General features: G+C 41.7%; 2 protein-coding genes across 5 annotated transcripts in view; one reads left to right on the forward strand and one right to left on the reverse strand.

Moving 5' to 3' along the window:
• Positions 1–9: 9 nt before the first annotated feature.
• Positions 10–11,790, forward strand: LOC132331237 (coagulation factor XIII B chain-like). 2 transcript variants are annotated; one of them, XM_059854473.1, is made up of 11 exons: positions 10–1,110; positions 2,177–2,377; positions 2,872–3,057; positions 3,497–3,673; positions 3,755–3,931; positions 5,117–5,287; positions 5,619–5,714; positions 6,365–6,547; positions 8,034–8,237; positions 8,599–8,781; positions 9,470–11,790. In XM_059854473.1, exons 1-11 carry the CDS (start codon positions 1,029–1,031, stop codon positions 9,685–9,687), a joined length of 1,878 nt encoding a protein of 625 aa, XP_059710456.1. In that variant the 5' UTR covers positions 10–1,028; the 3' UTR covers positions 9,688–11,790. The 2 variants fall into 2 exon arrangements, with proteins under 2 accessions (XP_059710456.1, XP_059710457.1); XM_059854474.1 differs by lacking the exon at positions 3,497–3,673.
• Positions 11,514–18,192, reverse strand: part of CFH (complement factor H) — a 29,154-nt gene continuing 22,475 nt past the window's right edge. For all 3 annotated transcript variants that reach the window (XM_059854472.1, XM_059854471.1, XM_059854470.1), the window contains 9 exons: positions 17,377–17,556; positions 16,790–16,996; positions 15,992–16,177; positions 15,181–15,357; positions 14,047–14,223; positions 13,386–13,568; positions 12,511–12,711; positions 12,045–12,239; positions 11,514–11,901 (listed from right to left, as the gene is read on the reverse strand). In XM_059854472.1, coding sequence (XP_059710455.1) covers positions 11,900–11,901; positions 12,045–12,239; positions 12,511–12,711; positions 13,386–13,568; positions 14,047–14,223; positions 15,181–15,357; positions 15,992–16,177; positions 16,790–16,996; positions 17,377–17,556 — 1,508 coding nt within the window. In that variant the 3' untranslated portion in view covers positions 11,514–11,899. The remainder of the gene's footprint in view (positions 11,902–12,044; positions 12,240–12,510; positions 12,712–13,385; positions 13,569–14,046; positions 14,224–15,180; positions 15,358–15,991; positions 16,178–16,789; positions 16,997–17,376; positions 17,557–18,192) is intronic.

An 18,192-nucleotide genomic window follows, 5' to 3' on the forward strand; every position in this document is an offset into this window, starting at 1 on the left:
TAATGTCAGATCTGGAGAGGTGTAGAAAGGGAGGCTTGGGCTGTGGGTTTCAAAACTGGCTGGTTCTGAGGAGCTTGAGTCTACTTAAGTAATGTCTTGAGGGATCATGTATGGCAGCAAGAAAAGAAAATGTAATGTCTCTGTTTGTAAACATTGCAAGATAGTGATGGAACAACAGGATATGTTGTAAGGGTGAATTTACAAATTCTGACCTGACATTTTAAGGGACGTGATCTATGAGTTTTTTCTTCCTATTGAGTGAGCAATACATACAAGCATGCATCTCCTCTGGCTGAAGAGATTGTGTTCATCACAGCATCCCTGTTCATTCTGTTCTCATCTGCCTTCTCAGAATTGCATTTTCTCAGAGAAAGGCCAAGATAATGTAAACTTTAAAATTATACCCTCCTATTCCCAAATTTAAGCATTATATCTCTAATGATGTTAAATCAACTGATAGCAATTAATCAGTGAGGTGACTGTAAATTAGGGTCATTTTTTTGTTTTGTTTTGTTTAAAAAAAATACTTGGAAAAGGCTTGCTGTATTCAACACAACTCAGACAGATAATAATAGTGGCTATGTTGTAAGGAAGTCCAAAATTATGAATAGCATGCAACTGCCTAGTTTACTCAGGGGCTAGGCTGGAGGATGGGGGAATTGTCTATTCCCTCTGATTGCAGCCAAGGTAAATAATCTGATAACAGAATGCCCTTTAAACTTGGGACTCTGGAGGTTGTGAGGGGAACAGTAATCAGCAAACCTAAATTGTTCATAGGCTTGTTGCCTGATTTCACTGTAAAATGATAAATTACAGGTGGCAAAGCGTGTCAAATGGAAGTAGAATCCTGCCAGTCTGGTGCTAAGGTATTTGGAGAACTAATAGAAAGGTGCTATAGTTTTTCCAGTGAATTAACTTGTTACAAAATACCATAGACATTAAGACATTTGTTGAATACCTTTGAAAATTCAGTTAATTATTTACAAAAGTAATACTTAGGGAGTTTTCACAGGTGGTGGAAACTGTAAATGGAGACAGTAAAGAAGATGAGATTTAAAAGCTATTTTATCTTCCTAGTTATGGTGTGTTCAAGGAAACTCCTGGCAGAAGGTAAATACACTGAATTCTATTGTACACTGAATCTAGAATATGCAGTCTTGGTAACTTCAGTGCAATGTCTTTCATCTCTTTACTGAGTAAACACTGCTTTTTAAATTTAAATACAAATCTGTTGTGACATGGCTGATTCCTGTCTAAGCCTCAAAGCTGTCATATTGAAATGTTCAGCCTTTACTTCAGAAGAAATTTCTTTAGGATTGTTTTACTATTAGAATATATACTATTTGAAATTTTGTACTATTAAAACATTTCATGTCTTGAAGTGTCTTGGGGATTGAAGTATTTTTCACTTTGTTACAAAGCAAAATAGTGGAAGTTAAATGGAACCTGCAGAAGTTAATGTGGGGTGGTCCTGCATTTTTCTATCCCTATTTTCAGCACTGAGTTCTTTTGATTGTTGGTTTTGGGTTTTTTTGTTTGTTTTGGTTTTGTTATTTTGGGGTTTCTTGAAGTAACCTAATGTCATATTCAGCACTACTCTTTAAAAATGTTTTCTCCTATTACTGGGGATTGGGTTGTTGTTTTTTTTTTAATTGCCATTCTGCTTGTTATTTCCTTAATCTCCATTTCTTGTTTCTTTTCTGTGACTGTTCTAAAATTCCTTTCTTAAGCAAGCCTAACTCCTATATTGCCTCCTGGCAGCTTATCCTACTTTTCTGGCAGCATTTTCTGAATTAAGGAGCTGAGGCACTGCTAATCCTGACACTTGCCACTGATTTTTACAGTAGGCATTGGCATGTTTGTGCAGCAAAGGGTTCTCATGCCTCTGGGCAAAATAGAGTAAAATAAAAGTGTCCTGCATCAGTTTTCCCCAGTTCACATTAGGAGGTTTTATTCTACAGCTGATAGTCTTGTGAAGTTCTAAGAGTAAAAGCTGATAAAATTGTAGTATATCTTCATTTCAGCAGGTCTCAAAAGGCCCATCGTGTTGTAAGTATTCAGAATTTTGTTCTTGTTTGAAAGCCTGAATCAGTCAAGCTGATATTTGATAAATTAATGGAAAACATTCATATCTGGGCTAAAATTTTTAGTGGGAAATATATTGATCTTTTTACAGATACACCTTGTGATTTGCCACAAATAGAAAATGGAAACATTGCCCAGTACTATTACAGTTTCAAAAGTTACTATTTCCCTATGCATAAAGGAAAAAAACTCTCCTATTCTTGTGTGGTTGGTTACACAACTGAAAGTGGGACTCAAGATGGAAGAATAACTTGTACAGCAGAAGGATGGTCTCCAGTGCCTCGATGTTTCAGTGAGTTAGCTTTATTCATCTCCTCATTGCTACCAGCAGGAGCATTTCCTGGCTGGTTTTCCTGGGACATGAGGAAAAGAAGCTGCATAACAGAAGGGATAAAATGTACAGGGTGCAGTCGATTATGTTGAGACTACATAGGTTTATGTATGGAATATTTTTACAATAATACATATTTTAAGGGCGTTTACCCATTTATTTTTTTTTTTATAAGAACATAAGTTTTTCAGTTTTCTTAGACTGGGAAAACTATTTGTTTTCCCTCAGATGCATAACTTCTTGAGTCTCCCTAGCTCTAGATCCCTTGGCTGTATTGCATGTGGTTACCATGCGGTGGTTTGATGTATAGTTTGATGATTGATTGGAGCGGAGTTTCTTCAATAAATTGGGAAAATCAGATGAGATCAGTATAGCTATAACTCCCTTCTTCTGCTTGCAGGAAAACAAAAATATTCCACTCTTTCTTTCTAACCAAGCTGTCTTCTTTCCTTCAGGAAAATGCACCAAGCCTGCTTTGGAAAATGGCTCTTTTTACAGCACCGAAATGGACTTCAAACTCCATGAGAAGCTGAAATACAAATGTAATCCAGGCTACCTCACCCCAAGTGGTGCTACTGAAGATACAGTGCAGTGTCAGCCACAAGGATGGTCCTTCCAGCCAAGCTGTACTAAAACACTTGGTAGTGTTCTGCATTTTTCTCCTTTCTAATCTCTTGCAGGAGTCTATAATTCCACTGTCCTTGCTGTACCTGTAGGGCCAAACTGCCTATGACAGGCTGTCATTTGAGTGCTCCTAAAGCAGGTTCTCAGCTGTACCTCTGGGGAAGAACTTGGCAGGTTTCACATGCTGCTGGTTTTGTGCATTTGTAAAGATATGTAAAATGATAGATGTAAAATGAATCAGCAGAGATTAAATCACACTGTTTCAAATAAATCCATTCCCATCCAAACTTTCTGTTCCAAATGACGAGTGGAAAACTTGTGCCAACAACAGCATTTGTAGTTATTCATCATTTTGCCGGGGATATGGCCACTTTTAAGGTGTATCTAAGGGAAGCTTTGGAATACTCCCAACAGCAAGAGCAGTTACCAATCATGCCTGTGCTTTATTTCTTTGAGAGTCGTGCCCGGTGCCACGGTTGGAGCACGGCAGCTACGCAGGGGCGCTGCGGGAGGTGCGGCAGAACGGGACGCTGCGGTACCGCTGCCAGCCGGGATTTCGCACCGCCGCCGGGAGCGCCGCCGCCACAGCGCTGTGCCTCCCGCACGGCTGGGCCCTGCCCCCCCGCTGCACCAGTACGTCCTCAGCCCTGGAAACTCAGTGACTGACACGTGAAAATCACCTGCTGGGCTTTCACTGCTCTGTTTTCTTCCCAGGGATAACTTGCTCCGCTTTGAGTGAAGTAGCTCATGGAGGTTTCTATCCTGTGAAGAAAACCTATGAAGAAGGAGATGTAGTTCACTTTTTCTGTGACAAACATTATTCTGTCACTGGATTTGACTTAATTCAGTGCTATAATTTTGGGTGGTATCCAGACCCTCCAGTGTGCGAAGGTAACCTGCTTTTATAGTTTTACTGTGTCAAATGCTTAGAGAAAAGCTCACACCTTCTTTCAAGAAATGCTTTATGAATACAAAATAAAAATACAGTTTGTAGCCTAAATGTAAATCAAATGTTAGTTGAAGGGCAGGGAGCCAAGGCAGCAGGAAGGGAAGCAATGGTAATTGGAGCTGCATTTCAGTGAACTCTAACAGCAGGACAGATACTGTCTCTTACTGTTGCCCGTCCAAGTTGCATCCCACAGAAGCGGGAATCAACAGTTACAGGGAATTTTTTAGACCCTGAAGCTCAATAAACTGTGCAGAATACATGAAAGGTTAACCAGGCCTGCTTTAATCCTGCCTTGTGGGATGGGCATGTACCTCCTGAGAGGCATTAAAAATAAAATTTGTAGCAAGACCCTTCTTAGCTTGTGGTACTTTTCAGAGTTGTACAACTTCCCCAAACGTTACTTGTTTTGAACAGATGAAATAAAAGGTTGTCCTGAGGACAGGAACACACTTTTAGCAATTGCTATCACTTCCCCAGTCACTGGGGGATAATGGAGAGTCTCAGTAAAGAAAGTTCCAAAAGAATGAAAGGTGAAGCAGCTGAGATATAGAACAGAGCAGGAAGCAGCACAAAGCAACCTTTACTACAGCTTAGACTCCAGCCCTGTGTTTATTCTCATGACACAGCAGGAACTTTTCTTGAGTGAGTGCAGAGAAGGTGGAGATGCTCAGGAGGATGGAAACAAGGCCTAAATCTACTTCTGAGGATACAGTAATCACAAACCTAATTTGGAGATAGGAAATGGGCTATGATTATTGCTTCTTCTGTAGCATTAGAATTAATATATAATCTACTTTAAATAGTATATGAATGGAGGGTATGGGAGATCTCTATTTCCTGGAGTCCTACAAAGGACATTTTATTAAGTCTCTGTGGAGAAATTACAAATTTGTTTATAGTAGTACAATGACATAGTACTTTTATTATATATTTGTGGAATGCAAAATCACTTGTTTGTTTGGGTCTCCCATTGTATTAAGAAAATTAAGAAAATTTTATTAAGAAATTACTCTGGCTTAGCCAAAAAAAAAAGCCTTTTGAGTGATAGGCTTGCATTGTGTATGGTGAGCTTAATTGTGTACATGGTTTTGGTAAGAGAGAAAACAATATGCAATTTTTATTTTCAGATGTAAAAAATAAATGTCCTCCACCACCTCTCCCTCATGACCATATCAGCCCAGCCAGAAGAACATATCATAATGGAGACAAAGTTCATGTACAGTGTACCTTGGGAAGGAGAGGATCTGAGGAAATCCTGTGTGAAGGAGGAAAATGGACATCACCCTCTAGCTGTATTGGTGAGTTACTTCTGTGAAGGCTGAAAACTGAACTGAAATGATTCTTTGACCCATGCCTTAATTTTCTGGAGAGTCCCAGTTTCTATATCTGCCAAACTGTTATCCTTCCTCTCTTAAAAGGCTTGAGAGACAAAGTGCTGCATATTTTACAGGCAATCCGTGGTTCCCAGATTAAAAAGGATGAGCTAGGTGAATTCAGCTGCCACCTGTGACATCTTCCCTGGAAAACTGGGGTTATTACATTTTGCAGTGCATCATGTCTGCCTGTTTTAGTACTTTAGAATGAGGTGTTTCTGTGAGAACTGGTTCTGAGTCTCTGCTGTGGTTACAGGAGCTGTGGATGAACAGGAATCTGGGACAGCATCACCACCACTCAAGGCAGATGCAGAAACAAGGGCAAGCCAAACACATCACAATGAAGATATGAGTAGGTGAACATTGCTCTTGTATTTAAAAGGGACTCTCCAATCCAGTTATAGGCCTTTTATGACTACTTTTATTATTTTGCTATAGGACAGTTCCTTATTCTTGAAAATGTTTGCATGGGTTACAGATGTCAATGTAGCCAATACATAAAAGGCCATTGTTGCTTATTTCTAAATTACACCAATAAGCCTGCTCTGTATTTGTAATTTTATTTCATGCAGAGCATTTACTTCCAGTCATTTTGTACCCTTTAGTATTATTTGGACATGTAGCTTCATGAGTATTTTGTTTTTCCCTTGATTAATACTTGCAATGAGGGTTTTTTTGAACCACACGTAGATGAAGCATTTAAAGAAATTAATAAGATGGTCTACATCACATAAAAAGAATTAATCTGTATTGAGTGTAAACTAGAAAGAGTCAAAAATAGGCATAGATGTAAGTGTAGAGGGAAATAAAATGCATGTCTAAAATTCAGAAAGGCAAGTGTAGAGTTTCTGAAAATGAAATTTGGAAAAGAAATTGTATTGGTTTGGATTCTATTTGTTTGCAAATTTTTTTCTCAGTCTAATATTGGTCTAATACTTTCACCAGTGTTAATAATGTTGTAATCTAATCAAGATTTAATTGCCTCTCTCTATCCCATATCAGAAATGCAGCAAGACTGTGCCTCTCCACCTGTGATTAAAAATGGTGCTGTCCTGGGCCCAGTACTGGCAAGTTACAAAAATGGTTCCTGGGTAGAATATGTTTGTCAGCATTACCACTTTTTGGATGGGCCCAGCACTGTTTATTGTCACCAAGGAAACTGGACAGAACAACCAGCCTGCTTAGGTGAGTCTTGGAAGGAAAATAACAAATTACATTGTCATATGTAACGTAAAAAGGGAAAATTGGAAGGAACCTCTAAATAATCTTTTCATTACCATCTTTTCTCTTTTGTTGGAGTTAATAAAGATTCCAGAAATATGAGGATGAACCACAATTAAATTTTTAGCAGGCCTCTCCTGCTGGGTATCCTCTGGCCTGTTCTTAAAACCAGCCAATTAAATAGATTCCTCTGTTTCCTGAGTGAGCTATTCTAGTATGTAGCTATTTCTGTTTCCTGGGAGGATTCTCCAATTTCTTTCCTCCATATTGTCCATTCAGATAATTTCTTCCTGTATTTCAATAGATGATTAGAAGGAATGGTGTGGCCATTCCCAAAATGGCTTTTAGATACAATTAACAAAGAATAAGCAATGGCTTCTTGGACTTCTGTTTTTAAACTTTCAGGCTTTTTTTTTTTTTATTATGTGTCTCTAAATCTGCTCTTTCGTGCTGGTGTGGACTTTCAAATTTTTCTGTGCTGCTTTTATGTACGCTGCTCAAAACAGTGTATAGAACTCCCACTAGAAAATTACCAGTGCTAGCAGGAATACAAACAAGAGTTGTTTGTTTATCTTTCCCTCCTTCCTCTAATGAAAAAATTAAATTTTACTGACATCCTGTGTTAAATTTACTAACATCCTGCTCACTTTTCAGTTTTTAATCTACTGTGAAATGAAAATACACAATCAGTTCAGTTTTAATTGCATATTTCTAAATGAACAGAAGTTCCCTCATCTAGACTGAAAGGTCCAGGTCAGCATTTTGGATCTGAGTTCTCAAATTTAACAAATCCTGTGAAATAATGAAATCTCACTTCCTGTGAGCATTATTTGTCTCCTTAGCATCCCAATAAGCCCATCATCCTTTGCATGTTTTCTGAGATTTCTTTTATACACTCACCTAAACAGACCAGAAAGAGCACATGCTGATGTTAGCTTCAGGAAAATTCCATGTGAATTTGGTGTTACACTGAGCTTCACGAAAATTCCAGGGGAATTTGGAGTTACCCTGCTGTCACCAGACTGCCAATAACTGAGTTCTCCTTGCCTTTTCCTCAGCAAAGCATCAGTACAGTCCTTTATCAGCCAGTGATTGTCATGGAACTTGTAGAAATTTATTTTTGTAGGCTTTATTGATGGTGAACAGTGGTTTCAGAAGTTAATGAGGTTAATCATCTAATGGAAAGCTACACTCCCTGATGTGATCCTGGCTCTGGGTTTTAAGAACCTGTCAGAAAGAATCCATTCCTTTTGCATGTGTTTGGTTTTTGTTGTCACTTCAGACAATTTCTTTCCATTTGCATTTTTTATGCATCTGTCGTTCTTTGTCTTGCAAAATTCGGAAGCATTTTAGAATTATTGTCATGGGGTTCTCTTTCTTCCCTCCTACAAAAGGGAGCTAAGAAACCAGTTAAGGTGGCTTCTTATTAAAATACACTTTTATTTCCCAGAACCATGTACTCTGAATGTAACTGATATGGACAGCAACAACTTAACATTGAAATGGAGACGGGAAGAATTAGTTTTCCTCCATGGAGATCTCATAGAGTTTGAATGTAAACAGGGATATAGTTTTCTCCAGACTGCCATTCCATCTCCTGGGAGGACACAGTGTGACCAAGGCAGAGTGAATTATCCAAAATGTGTTATTCAAGGTAAAGTAATAATTTTTTTATTGCATTTTGACTTAATCAATCTTAGACCTATTTAGAAATTATTTGCTTTGCTTTTAGTGTGAGCCTGGAGCCTGTTGTAGATAATCAATGCTTGGGCTTCAACAATACAGATGCACAAGGCAACTCTATGGTTGAATAAAGCCAAGCTTGGAAGAGTGATACACCTCCCTTGGCTGTGCAAGGCTGTAGAAGGGAGGGAGAAGCTCTTCTCCAAGCCCAGGAAACTGAAAGCTCTGTAGAAAGAGAGCTGTAAAAAGAAAGCCTTCATGTTCATTTAATTTATGATAAAGCAGTCAGTTTGTTAGTTTCTTTTTCTTCAATGTTTTTATTGTTGTTGCAGTTGCTGCAGAACAATGTGGCTCTCCGCCCTCTATTGCAAATGGAACTCTTACTGTCCCAGCACTGCCCCAGTATGACAGTGGTTCTTCAGTTCAGTATATTTGTTCTGACTATCATTTTTTGCAAGGCTCTGAGAGAATCTACTGCTCTGAAGGACAATGGACCTCACCTCCAGTTTGTATAGGTAGGTGTGATAAACAAGATAAAGAAGCACTTATTTCTCTATAGAATTCATAGCCTCAAGGAGCAGCCTGGTAGTGACCTGGAAGGGCCATCTAGTCCAATCCCCTGCAATGAGCAGGGCAGCTCAGAGCCCTGTCCAGCCTGACCTTGACCTTTCCCAGGAAAGGGCCAACCACTGCCTTTGTGGGAAAAGGGAAAATAAGGAAAACTGTTCCAGTGTTTTACCCTTCTCATTGGTGCTAGTACTTCCTTATGTCTAGGCTGTATCTACCCTCTTATAGTTTAAAACCATAACCCCTTGTCCTATTGCTCCAGGCCCTACTGAAAAGTCTGTCTTCATCTTTCTTATAAGCCCCTTTTAGGCTCTGGAAGGGTGGAATGAGGCCTCCCTGGATCCTTCTTTTTGCCAGGCTGAACAACCCCAATTGTCTCTAAAATCAGATCCTTATAATTTATGAGTATTGTCAGCTAGAACTTTTAAGTCTCAATTTCAGTGTCTTGAAATGACAAATGAAGGTTTATATAGAAGCAAGTTAAGCTCATCTGGTGGTATTATTTCCTTAACTATGATATGCCTACAGTATAATAAAACAATAGGAAATAATTAATAGCTTTAGTGTAGCCTGGCCAAAATAGTCTGTTCCAAAAAGAATCAATTTATTAGTACTGATAAAGTCTCTCTTTTTTAGAGCCGTGTACTTTGTCAAAAACTGAAATGGAGAAAAATAATGTGCTGCTGCAAGCATTCTATGCAGACCAAGTTTACTTTTATCATGGGGATTATGTTGGATTTTACTGCAAACAGAACCATTTTGGAGCAGAATCTGGCACAACTTTATTTCAAGTACAGTGTGAGAGAGGACAGCTGGCATATCCAAGGTGTGTTGAAAGAGAAAAGCAAGTATGAACTTGAGGAAAGGCCATAGGAGAGGTATGTATGTGTTCTTTATCTCTTATTAGCAGGTGGATTAGGGTGGCCTCATGTTCTCCAGGTTGCTCCACTCAGCTTTGGGAAATGAGTGTTGAGTCTGAGCTGGAGGATGGAAGGGAAAGGCCTGTGAGGGATGAGGATGAGCAGTGCAGCACAGGGATGCAATATTGGCATACACATTGAAAAAGGTGGAGGAAGGAATTGTACATCTTACCAGCACTCATGTCTCCCTTCACAGGTAAGGAGCCTCTGAAGGACTGATCTTGAGGAACAATATAAAACAGTAAATATAAAAAAGTTTTTAAGGGATCTGTAAAACCACTTAAAACCTAAAAGTATACAAATTGACTGAAAAGTTAGTTTTTAGAAAAATTAATTTAAGCACATTAAAATCCAAGTGCTTGGTATGATTTCCTATGACACTTAAATATTGATACTCTTAAGGGTCTGCCTGAGGTCAAGCGTGACTACAGCTATGAAGAAAATCCAGGAATATGGACAACGTTTGCCTTGCATCCATTTTAGTCTCTTTTAATAAAAAAGCCACTCTGAGGGTGTCTTTTATGTCTAAACTCATCTCTCATAGCATGTATGGTGCTCTGTATGGGTTTCCAAGGCTTTTGCAAGACTTTCATGAATGAATAAGGAATGAAAGCATTCAGGACTAGACAAATTCTGCTTATTTAGTCAAAACCCAGTCAACCAATAGGTGGAAAAAAAGGCTAACAAAAATACTTTACACAGTGCATATAACAGCACTACCCTTCCTCTTACAGAGCAAACTGGAGCAAAAGGGATTAAAAGGCCCTTGCTGGAACAGCTGTTGGAAGTAGAATTCATTCACCCCCATCCCTTGCTCTGGATGTACACACAACACTGGCTGTGTGGCTGTAAGCACAGGACAGGATCCAGGGGCATTACAGCCATGAAGGCAGCGTCTTTGTTGATGAACTTGGAGGCAAAGAACACACCAAATACTCAAGCTTCATGTGGGGCTGCTGCCCTACCTACCTGTTTCGGTGACATGCCACATTTTCTTATTGTTTTAATCCTAGTGTAGCAACAGAATACCTTCTTGGGACCCTTGATGTCCCTCGTAAGTGCCACTCTGAGCTTCAGCTTTTCTAACATTATCCATACATGCCACATCAATACCATGGACAGCTCACTTTGGAGCCTGTTTTTGCCTCAATCCCCTGTACATTGATTTCTTTTCTGCTTCAGCGATCTCTGTGCTGTCTCTGATGAGACAAGCCAGTCCAGGTAGATGTGGTTTTCCTCCTGAAGATGAGAACTGAATAATCTTGTGCTTGGAGGATTCTGTCCTCTAAGACCTATAAGCTTTTCTGGACTCCTCTTTTCCTAAATAAGTGGAAGTCTGCTCCTCTAAGGTGTAGGATTTGTACTCTGGTCTTTGCCTTTTTCTCTCTCTTCTGAATCAAGGAGTGCATTAGCACATGTCTACCACAGCCAGGCTGCCACTGGATTTCCACAATCCACTTTCTCCTTGTTTGTGAAGGGCAGATGGGGCTCGGGGTGGCACAGACTGGCCTATCCAGGACCTAGACCAGGAACTAGTCCCCACCTTCCCCTAGAAATCCCAATTACTTGCACCCCAACATCTTGCCTTTGCAGGCAAGTGCCCCAGAAAAACTGGTTCTGGCTAGAGACTGCCTCAAGTTGTTCAAAGGGGACTCCTGAGCTCTTTCTGCTCAGGCACTCAGATCATTCGCCCCAGACTTATTTCCAAGCAAGTGCATGGAGAAGAAAGTAGGAATAGACAAGGCCAAACATGCTCTGTGTGCTGATAATCAAATTAACTGTCAGCTTTAATTCTTGTCTCAGTATGCCACCAAAGCCAGCCTGTTTCCAGGCCACAATTGTTAATAAAATAACAGTGAGATCAGGATAGAATGGATAAAATGTAAGCACAACCCTTTGTCTGCATGAAATGTAAATACATTTACAAAACTAGATCTAATGTGGATAATATGCAAAGACAACCATCCAGTAATAAAAAAAACAAGAACAAATTCCAAGACAGAACATTGGCTAAGCTGCAAACATAGCACAGCAAAATGGGAAACACCAGGAAAAGCTGAGCTTGAGTCAGTAGGCTGGTTGAGGGCTCTGTCATTGCCACAGCTGGGGTCTCTCATGTCATTTCCTTTTACCCAAACAACAACATTTCTGTGTAAAGGAAAAAAAAAGGGGAAAAGGCATCAATACCAATCCTGCCAGACCCCAGGGGCTCCTCAGAGCAGTGAACAGGAAATTTCAGCAGAACTGCCTCCTACAACCCCTGCCCCATGTCTTTGGCAGCAAGCACTTACACTGACACGCAGGATACGGAATCGCTCCGTCCAGGCACTGTGCACTGAATCTCTCCCTCTGGGAAACCGGCCGGTACCCGGGCTTGCAGGCAAACACAACACGGTCCCCTGAGCCATAGTGAGGGCTCGACTGCCTGGGTGACTGCAGCCGAATATTGTTCTCTTCCATAGTGCTCTGACTCAGGAAGCAGCTCTCTGCAAAAAAATAATTTTGTTATTTGCCTGTAGATCTCACACTGGACAAGTCATGCTCTGTTGGCACCCCCTGTGAGTGCACCAAGTGCCCTTTCCCCAGCTCAGGTGTGCTGGGCAATGACTTCCTGGGGGCACTGCCCCTCTATTCCTGCAGCTTCCAGGAGGCTCCCACACCCTGGCTCACAGCCAGGAAAGCCAAGGGCTTTCTGTTTCCCTTCAGCACTAAAAATGCAAACAACACAGCAGCAAAGCCAAAGAGGGGATGACTTACTTCCCAGTGTGCACTGTGGGTATTCCAATGTCCCCTGCACACACTGGACTCTGAAGCTGGAACTATTTGGATGTGCCAGATATCCCGTTTTACAGCGGAACTCGATATAGTCACCCGATGTGGAGTACAGCTTGGCTTGGCTACTCCATTTCAGCTCAATATTGTTGCTGTCCATATCTTCTTCTGATGCTGTACAGGCCACTTGAAAAAGTCAAGAGAAGAGTGTCAGTACTTCATACAGACACACCACATGCTTTGGCCCTAGAGCCTACAGAAGTCCTTTACATCAGAAAATGCTTCCAAGTGTGCTCTGACCCTCTGTTACTTGCAATAGAAAAGATATTCACATCCAAGCTGAAGGGAAAAATAGGCCTTGGGAGAAACCTTGCCACACTGTCAGTCACACAGGGCAAGAATGAAGCACAGGTGGGAAAGACACCAAACACCAATGAACTTCCCCATATATATTTTTGAGAGATCCTCCTTCCCTTCTGCTCTGTACTTCTCTAAATTTGTTTTCTCATCACAGAGGCAACCCTGGCTTTCCCCAACACTGCCACTCATTCAGACCCATCCTCCTGGCTCACAGCCTGCTGGGTAGAGCCATGGCCCCAGCACTAGAGCACTCAGGCTCTCTGCACAAGTGATGGAGATCCCCTCACAGCAAGCTCCCCTCCTCCTGGGCCTGTTGGCAGCAGAGGGGACTACACAAGCTGAATTTAAGCAGAAACTCCTTTGAGACAAAAGGAGGACTCACTGCCATTCTGCCCTGCCAGCATTTTGACCCTAGCACCAGTTCTGCCTTTGGGGTCTCAGAAGAAGACAAGAGGAGCAGTCACACAGCCCTTGGCCACCCAGCACATGCTTCAACCTACTCAGGCAAACTGGGGGGTCTGTCCACTGCCCATTGCGACAGGTGATTGTTGGAGATCCTTCCAGGACATAGAAATCCGGGCATTTGTACTCCACAGTATCACCTTCTTGATATTCTTGCAAGGGGAAGACAAGAAGCTCTCCACTTTGAATAGCTGGAGGTGTGCCGCATCTCCCAGCTTCTCCTGAAAGAAATTTCCCTGTCAGAGAGGAAGTTCAACTGCAGAGAAGGTCTGGTCAGAAATACCACCCACACTATGTTGGCACTACTCAGAGAAGTGGAGTAAAGCAGAAAGAGAACCAAACAGCTGGCAGGAGCAGTAATTTCTCATTTCTCCAAAGTTCAGGCTCACACCTGCCAGCTCACCCCCTCTGAGCACAGCTTAAGTACCTGCAGCTGTCTGCAGGATTTCATCTTGTCCTGCATAAGATGTGGCACTTGGCCCTCTTGAGTGAAGCCACTGGGGTCCCTCAGCTTGATAAATTCATCCCATCTGAACAGAGACCTGGGAAATGGCCTGTCTTGTCCTGAGGGTGCCAGAGCCATGGCAGCTGTGTACCATGAGGGCACCAAGATGCTAAATGACAATGAGGCAGCTTTATGATGGAGAGGATGCAGGACTGACAGGAGGTTGGATGGAGAGAGAGAGAGACAGAAGTTACCTTTGCATGTTGGCAGCTCTGTCCAGGTCCCGTTTTTGCACACTACTGTAGAAGCCCCAGTCATCTTAAAATTTTTCCAGCACTGATACTTTGCACTCTCTCCAGGCATATACTTGGACTTTCTAACACCATCAATGCTACCACCAGCAATTTCTACAGGAGGATCACATCTTACATCTGAAAAGAGACATGGCTGCAGTCACCTTTCCAGTTATTAAGATATTAATCTATACAACCACAAGTGAAAGGAATTAGCCTTGTTACAATTTCTGTACAGATTTTCTGCCTCAGGTGGGTCAGAGGAGACCCACCATGGGGAAAGCAGAGGCGTGGCAGCAGAACGCTGTTTGGGACTCTCAGGAGATGGCAGGGTCAATAAGAGTTTCTAGAGAAAGCCAGTGTTTCTGTATTTATGCACAAGAACCACACCAGCCTTGTCTTTCCCTGGGGAGCCCTGGCCTTCCTGGAAACCACGGGGGTAGCAGCCAAACTGATTCCCTGCTGAAGTGCAGAGCTCTGGAGGGCTGGCTGTGCTGGAGGAGCTTGTCAGCCTGTGCTGCTCAGGGCTCGGTAAGCACAGCCAGCTCCACGGAGCTCACCCTGCAGCCACAGATTGAGATGGGGGACTCTGGAGCGTTCCTGAATGTTCCTTGTCACAGGAACAATCTTTCTGCTTCCGTGGCCCTAGCAGATCTTACATGGTTTAGATCTGGGGCTCTGCTCGGGTCTGCACTGGTCAGAGTGGAGCACTGCAGAAGAAGAGCTGCTTCTCTGTTCTACTGCTGCTTCCATTCAGCTTTGAACACAAGAGAGAAGCCCTTAGGTGTCTGTCCACTGAAAGTCACTGAAGTGGTGGGCACTGGGGAAACATACATACAACAGCATACAGGAGAATGACAGAGCAGCACATTTTAGGCTCTGCTGCTTCAGGAACATTTTTTGCTATTGATGAAAATATTCCCAGTATCTCTAGAAGCATCAAGCTTAATTAAATTTCTGTGAAAGGAAGCAATAGCAAGTTCAAATTTGAGGTAGCCAAAGAAAACAAGTAAAAATGGCAAAGTCTTGAGAGTATTTCAATAGAGAACTGGTTGCCTCTACGCTAACAGGCAAGGTGAAAGCACAGATTCCTACCTCTGCAAACTGGGGCCTCTGACCATTGACCATTTGAGCAAAGGATGTAATTTGCACCCGTCGTCTGAAAGTTCCTTTCACACTGGTAGTGCACCCTGTTCCCGGGCAGGTACCTCTCCTGAGGAACGCCTGCCACACGCGCATTGGGGATCTCCGGCGCGGCTCCACAGCTGACATCTGCAAAGAGAGGAGTGTGTAGTGAGCGACACAAAACTCACACAGCATGGCATTCCAGAGCTCCTGGTTGGCAAAAAGCACTTTGGTGAGGAATGCACACAATTTTCTCCAGGTAGAGAAAGAAGGTTTATTCTGATATATTATATGGTTTATTCTGCAATGCTTCAGCAACCAGTATTGTTTGCCTACAGAAACTAAAAAGAGGTCACAGAGATCAGCCAGCTGGGCTGCACAGTATCGTGTGCCGCTAGCTCGGAGAGTGGCACAGTTTACTTACTATTTGAAGGTGCTTGTCAGCAACTGACATGCTAGTGATGTGAAAATAAGATCCATTGCCCCAGAGTTATCTGCTCCTTTGCAGCCAGGATACTGCAGGATTCCTCCATAATGTCTGCCTGCTTTGATTTCAAGAGAGCCAGGATTCAGCTCCAGCCCACAGGGAGATAGATGATTGCTTTGCTGATCTACCCTGCTTGTTGTTTTCCGGAAGCCAGAAAAATAGGTGTGGTAGCAGCTCATTCAACCTGTTGGCTCTATTGGCCTGACTCACCTGCATGCCCAAGTAAAAATTATCTTAATTCACAACATGAAATGCTAAGAAGGATCATGGATTACTTAGAAGTAGAACCTATACCTTTACAGAAGGGTGAAGTGAAAGGTGATGTCCAGTTTCCCTTCCTGCAGAAAATTTCAGGGGAACCAACAATCAGGAACCCTGGATCACACCGGTAGCGAACTGTTTCACCAGGCTCATAAGATTCCTTGTTTCTGCCTTCAAATTGAGCATTGGCAACTTTTGGAACACTTCCACATGGCATTTCTGAAAAGATAAGAGAAATCTGATGTGTGTGATACACATTGAAGAAGTGTACTTATTGCATCAAACAGGTGCTTTAGAGAGCTATTTCTAACATCAGCACAGTCATCTGCTAACAGTGGATTATATAATTATAATTAGTTAATAAATGTATAATAGGTAGCATACAGAAGATTAAAGAAATCATTTCCCCAAATATACAGATTTCAGCCACTGAGACACTCCAATTCTGTTTCTAAACATGCCAGAAAGTTTTACTGGAGGCTTTTGCCCCTTGCTACCCTGACATGATTTCCATCCCTGAGGAACCACAGCAATGTTTAGTCACCAGTGGACTCGGTGGAAAAGAGATCTTTCAATCAGGAGGATGTGCCTAGGACTCATCTGGGAGATGAAGACTACAAGAATATGAAGGAATATTTAAAAACTAATCTGCATTAGGAAAGTCGGTTTTGCATCGAATCAGGATTGTTCTGAAGACATTCAAGATGGAAGATAAGATTCCACAGCAAAATATGGAGTAGAAAAATACACTTTTACTGGTCAACCTCCAGTTTAAAATTCTTTCCATTTAATTGCTAAATGCACTTCAAAAAAAGTAATTTTTGATATTACCCAAGCATAAAGGAGCTGCAGTCCAATTTCCCATAGAGCAATTTCTCTCTGTTGATCCATTTAACACGTATCCAGAACGACAAGCATACTTAAATCTAGCACCAGCCAGATAAATTATTTTCCCTTCTCTTTCAAGTCTTAAGTTTGGATTTTCAAGCCTGGGAGGATCAGCATATTCTACAGATTCTGGTGGCAAACATGGGATTTCTAAAAAAACACAGACAACACAGATAAACAATAATGCAAGACAATCAATATTGCAACTGTAATTAAGTAATAAATAATTTACAGAATAGAGGACATTATTTAAGGCCCCCAGTCTGAGACTCTGTTGGGCAATATACTAAACAAAATAATAAGCACACAGCTCTTGAGGGACTACCTGAAAATTGTATACACCATCTCAGATAAGTCTGTGTAAATGAAAAAACTGCAGTTGTTTGCACCCTTTTTAGCAACTTATGTTTTACTGCTTTCCTGCAGTTCCCTGTCCATGGTAATCTTAGGTAAGTAACAGCAGCCTCTTGCTCATGAGTAACACAGATATTCATAACAAAATGATGGAAAAGAAGTATGCCAGTACTGACCCTCACAGTGAGGTGGTGATTGCCATTTCCCGTCTATACAGGTTATGTCCTTTGTACCAACGAGCTGGAAACCATCGGGACATGAAAAAAATGCTCTGCTCCCATTCCTGAAGTTTCTTCCTGCTGTTGTCTGCTGAGCACCAGGGACCTGAGGTGGAGGTGGGCACACATTCTTCTCAGCTGAGGACATATATTCATGTTACAATAGAACAAAGAGAAAGTGTAGCAGTTCAGCAGAGATTACAAGACAAACAACTAAAACAACACTGGTGCTAGATAACTCCAATAGCTATCTCAAGCTTTAATTAATACTATGATCATTTTGTTCTGCTTCCGAAACAGCAGAGCTGCCTTCAGCTGCTCATATGCTTTCAGAGTCATAGAAAAGACAGTCACAGCTGTCTACACCAAGCTAAGATGGAGTTTCTTGTAGTCCCTCCTTTCTTTCTCACACAGCTGCACACTCCTGTGTGCATTTCCTGTTCCTCTCTCTATAATGAACTACTTTAGGAAAACTGAAACAACTGCAGTCTGGAGTTTTGTTTTTTCTTCAGACAAAGCTGATAGAGCTAAATGAGAAAGCTAAAAGAAAAGAAAAAAATAGGTCAATTTTTTCCACTCCAAGAATGAAGGACTCTTTCTGCCAAAGGAAAGAGAAAGGGAGCCAATGAGGTAGATCTAGGACAGAGATCTGAGGAGTCTTCCAGGGTTGGTTTCTTGCTTCTAGTGGTTCCAGAAAACTGAGGGACAGTGATTGCCATACTATTCCCACTTTCAGGCATCATTTCCCATAAATCTGGTATAAGCAAAGTGAGA

The sequence above is a fragment of the Haemorhous mexicanus genome, chromosome 9 (genome assembly GCF_027477595.1).
Source record: "Haemorhous mexicanus isolate bHaeMex1 chromosome 9, bHaeMex1.pri, whole genome shotgun sequence".
NCBI classification, from domain to species: Eukaryota; Metazoa; Chordata; class Aves; order Passeriformes; family Fringillidae; genus Haemorhous; species Haemorhous mexicanus.

What these genes read in the sequence shown, in the direction of transcription:
- LOC132331237 (XM_059854473.1), top strand. Translation starts at nt 1,029, where the DNA reads ATGGAGACAGTAAAGAAGATGAGATTTAAAAGCTATTTTATCTTCCTA. An exon ending in ATCACCCTCTAGCTGTATTG is followed by an intron (nt 5,288 to 5,618) that starts GTGAGTTACTTC and finishes CTGTGGTTACAG; the next exon opens with GAGCTGTGGATGAACAGGAA. An exon ending in ACATCACAATGAAGATATGA is followed by an intron (nt 5,715 to 6,364) that starts GTAGGTGAACAT and finishes ATCCCATATCAG; the next exon opens with AAATGCAGCAAGACTGTGCC.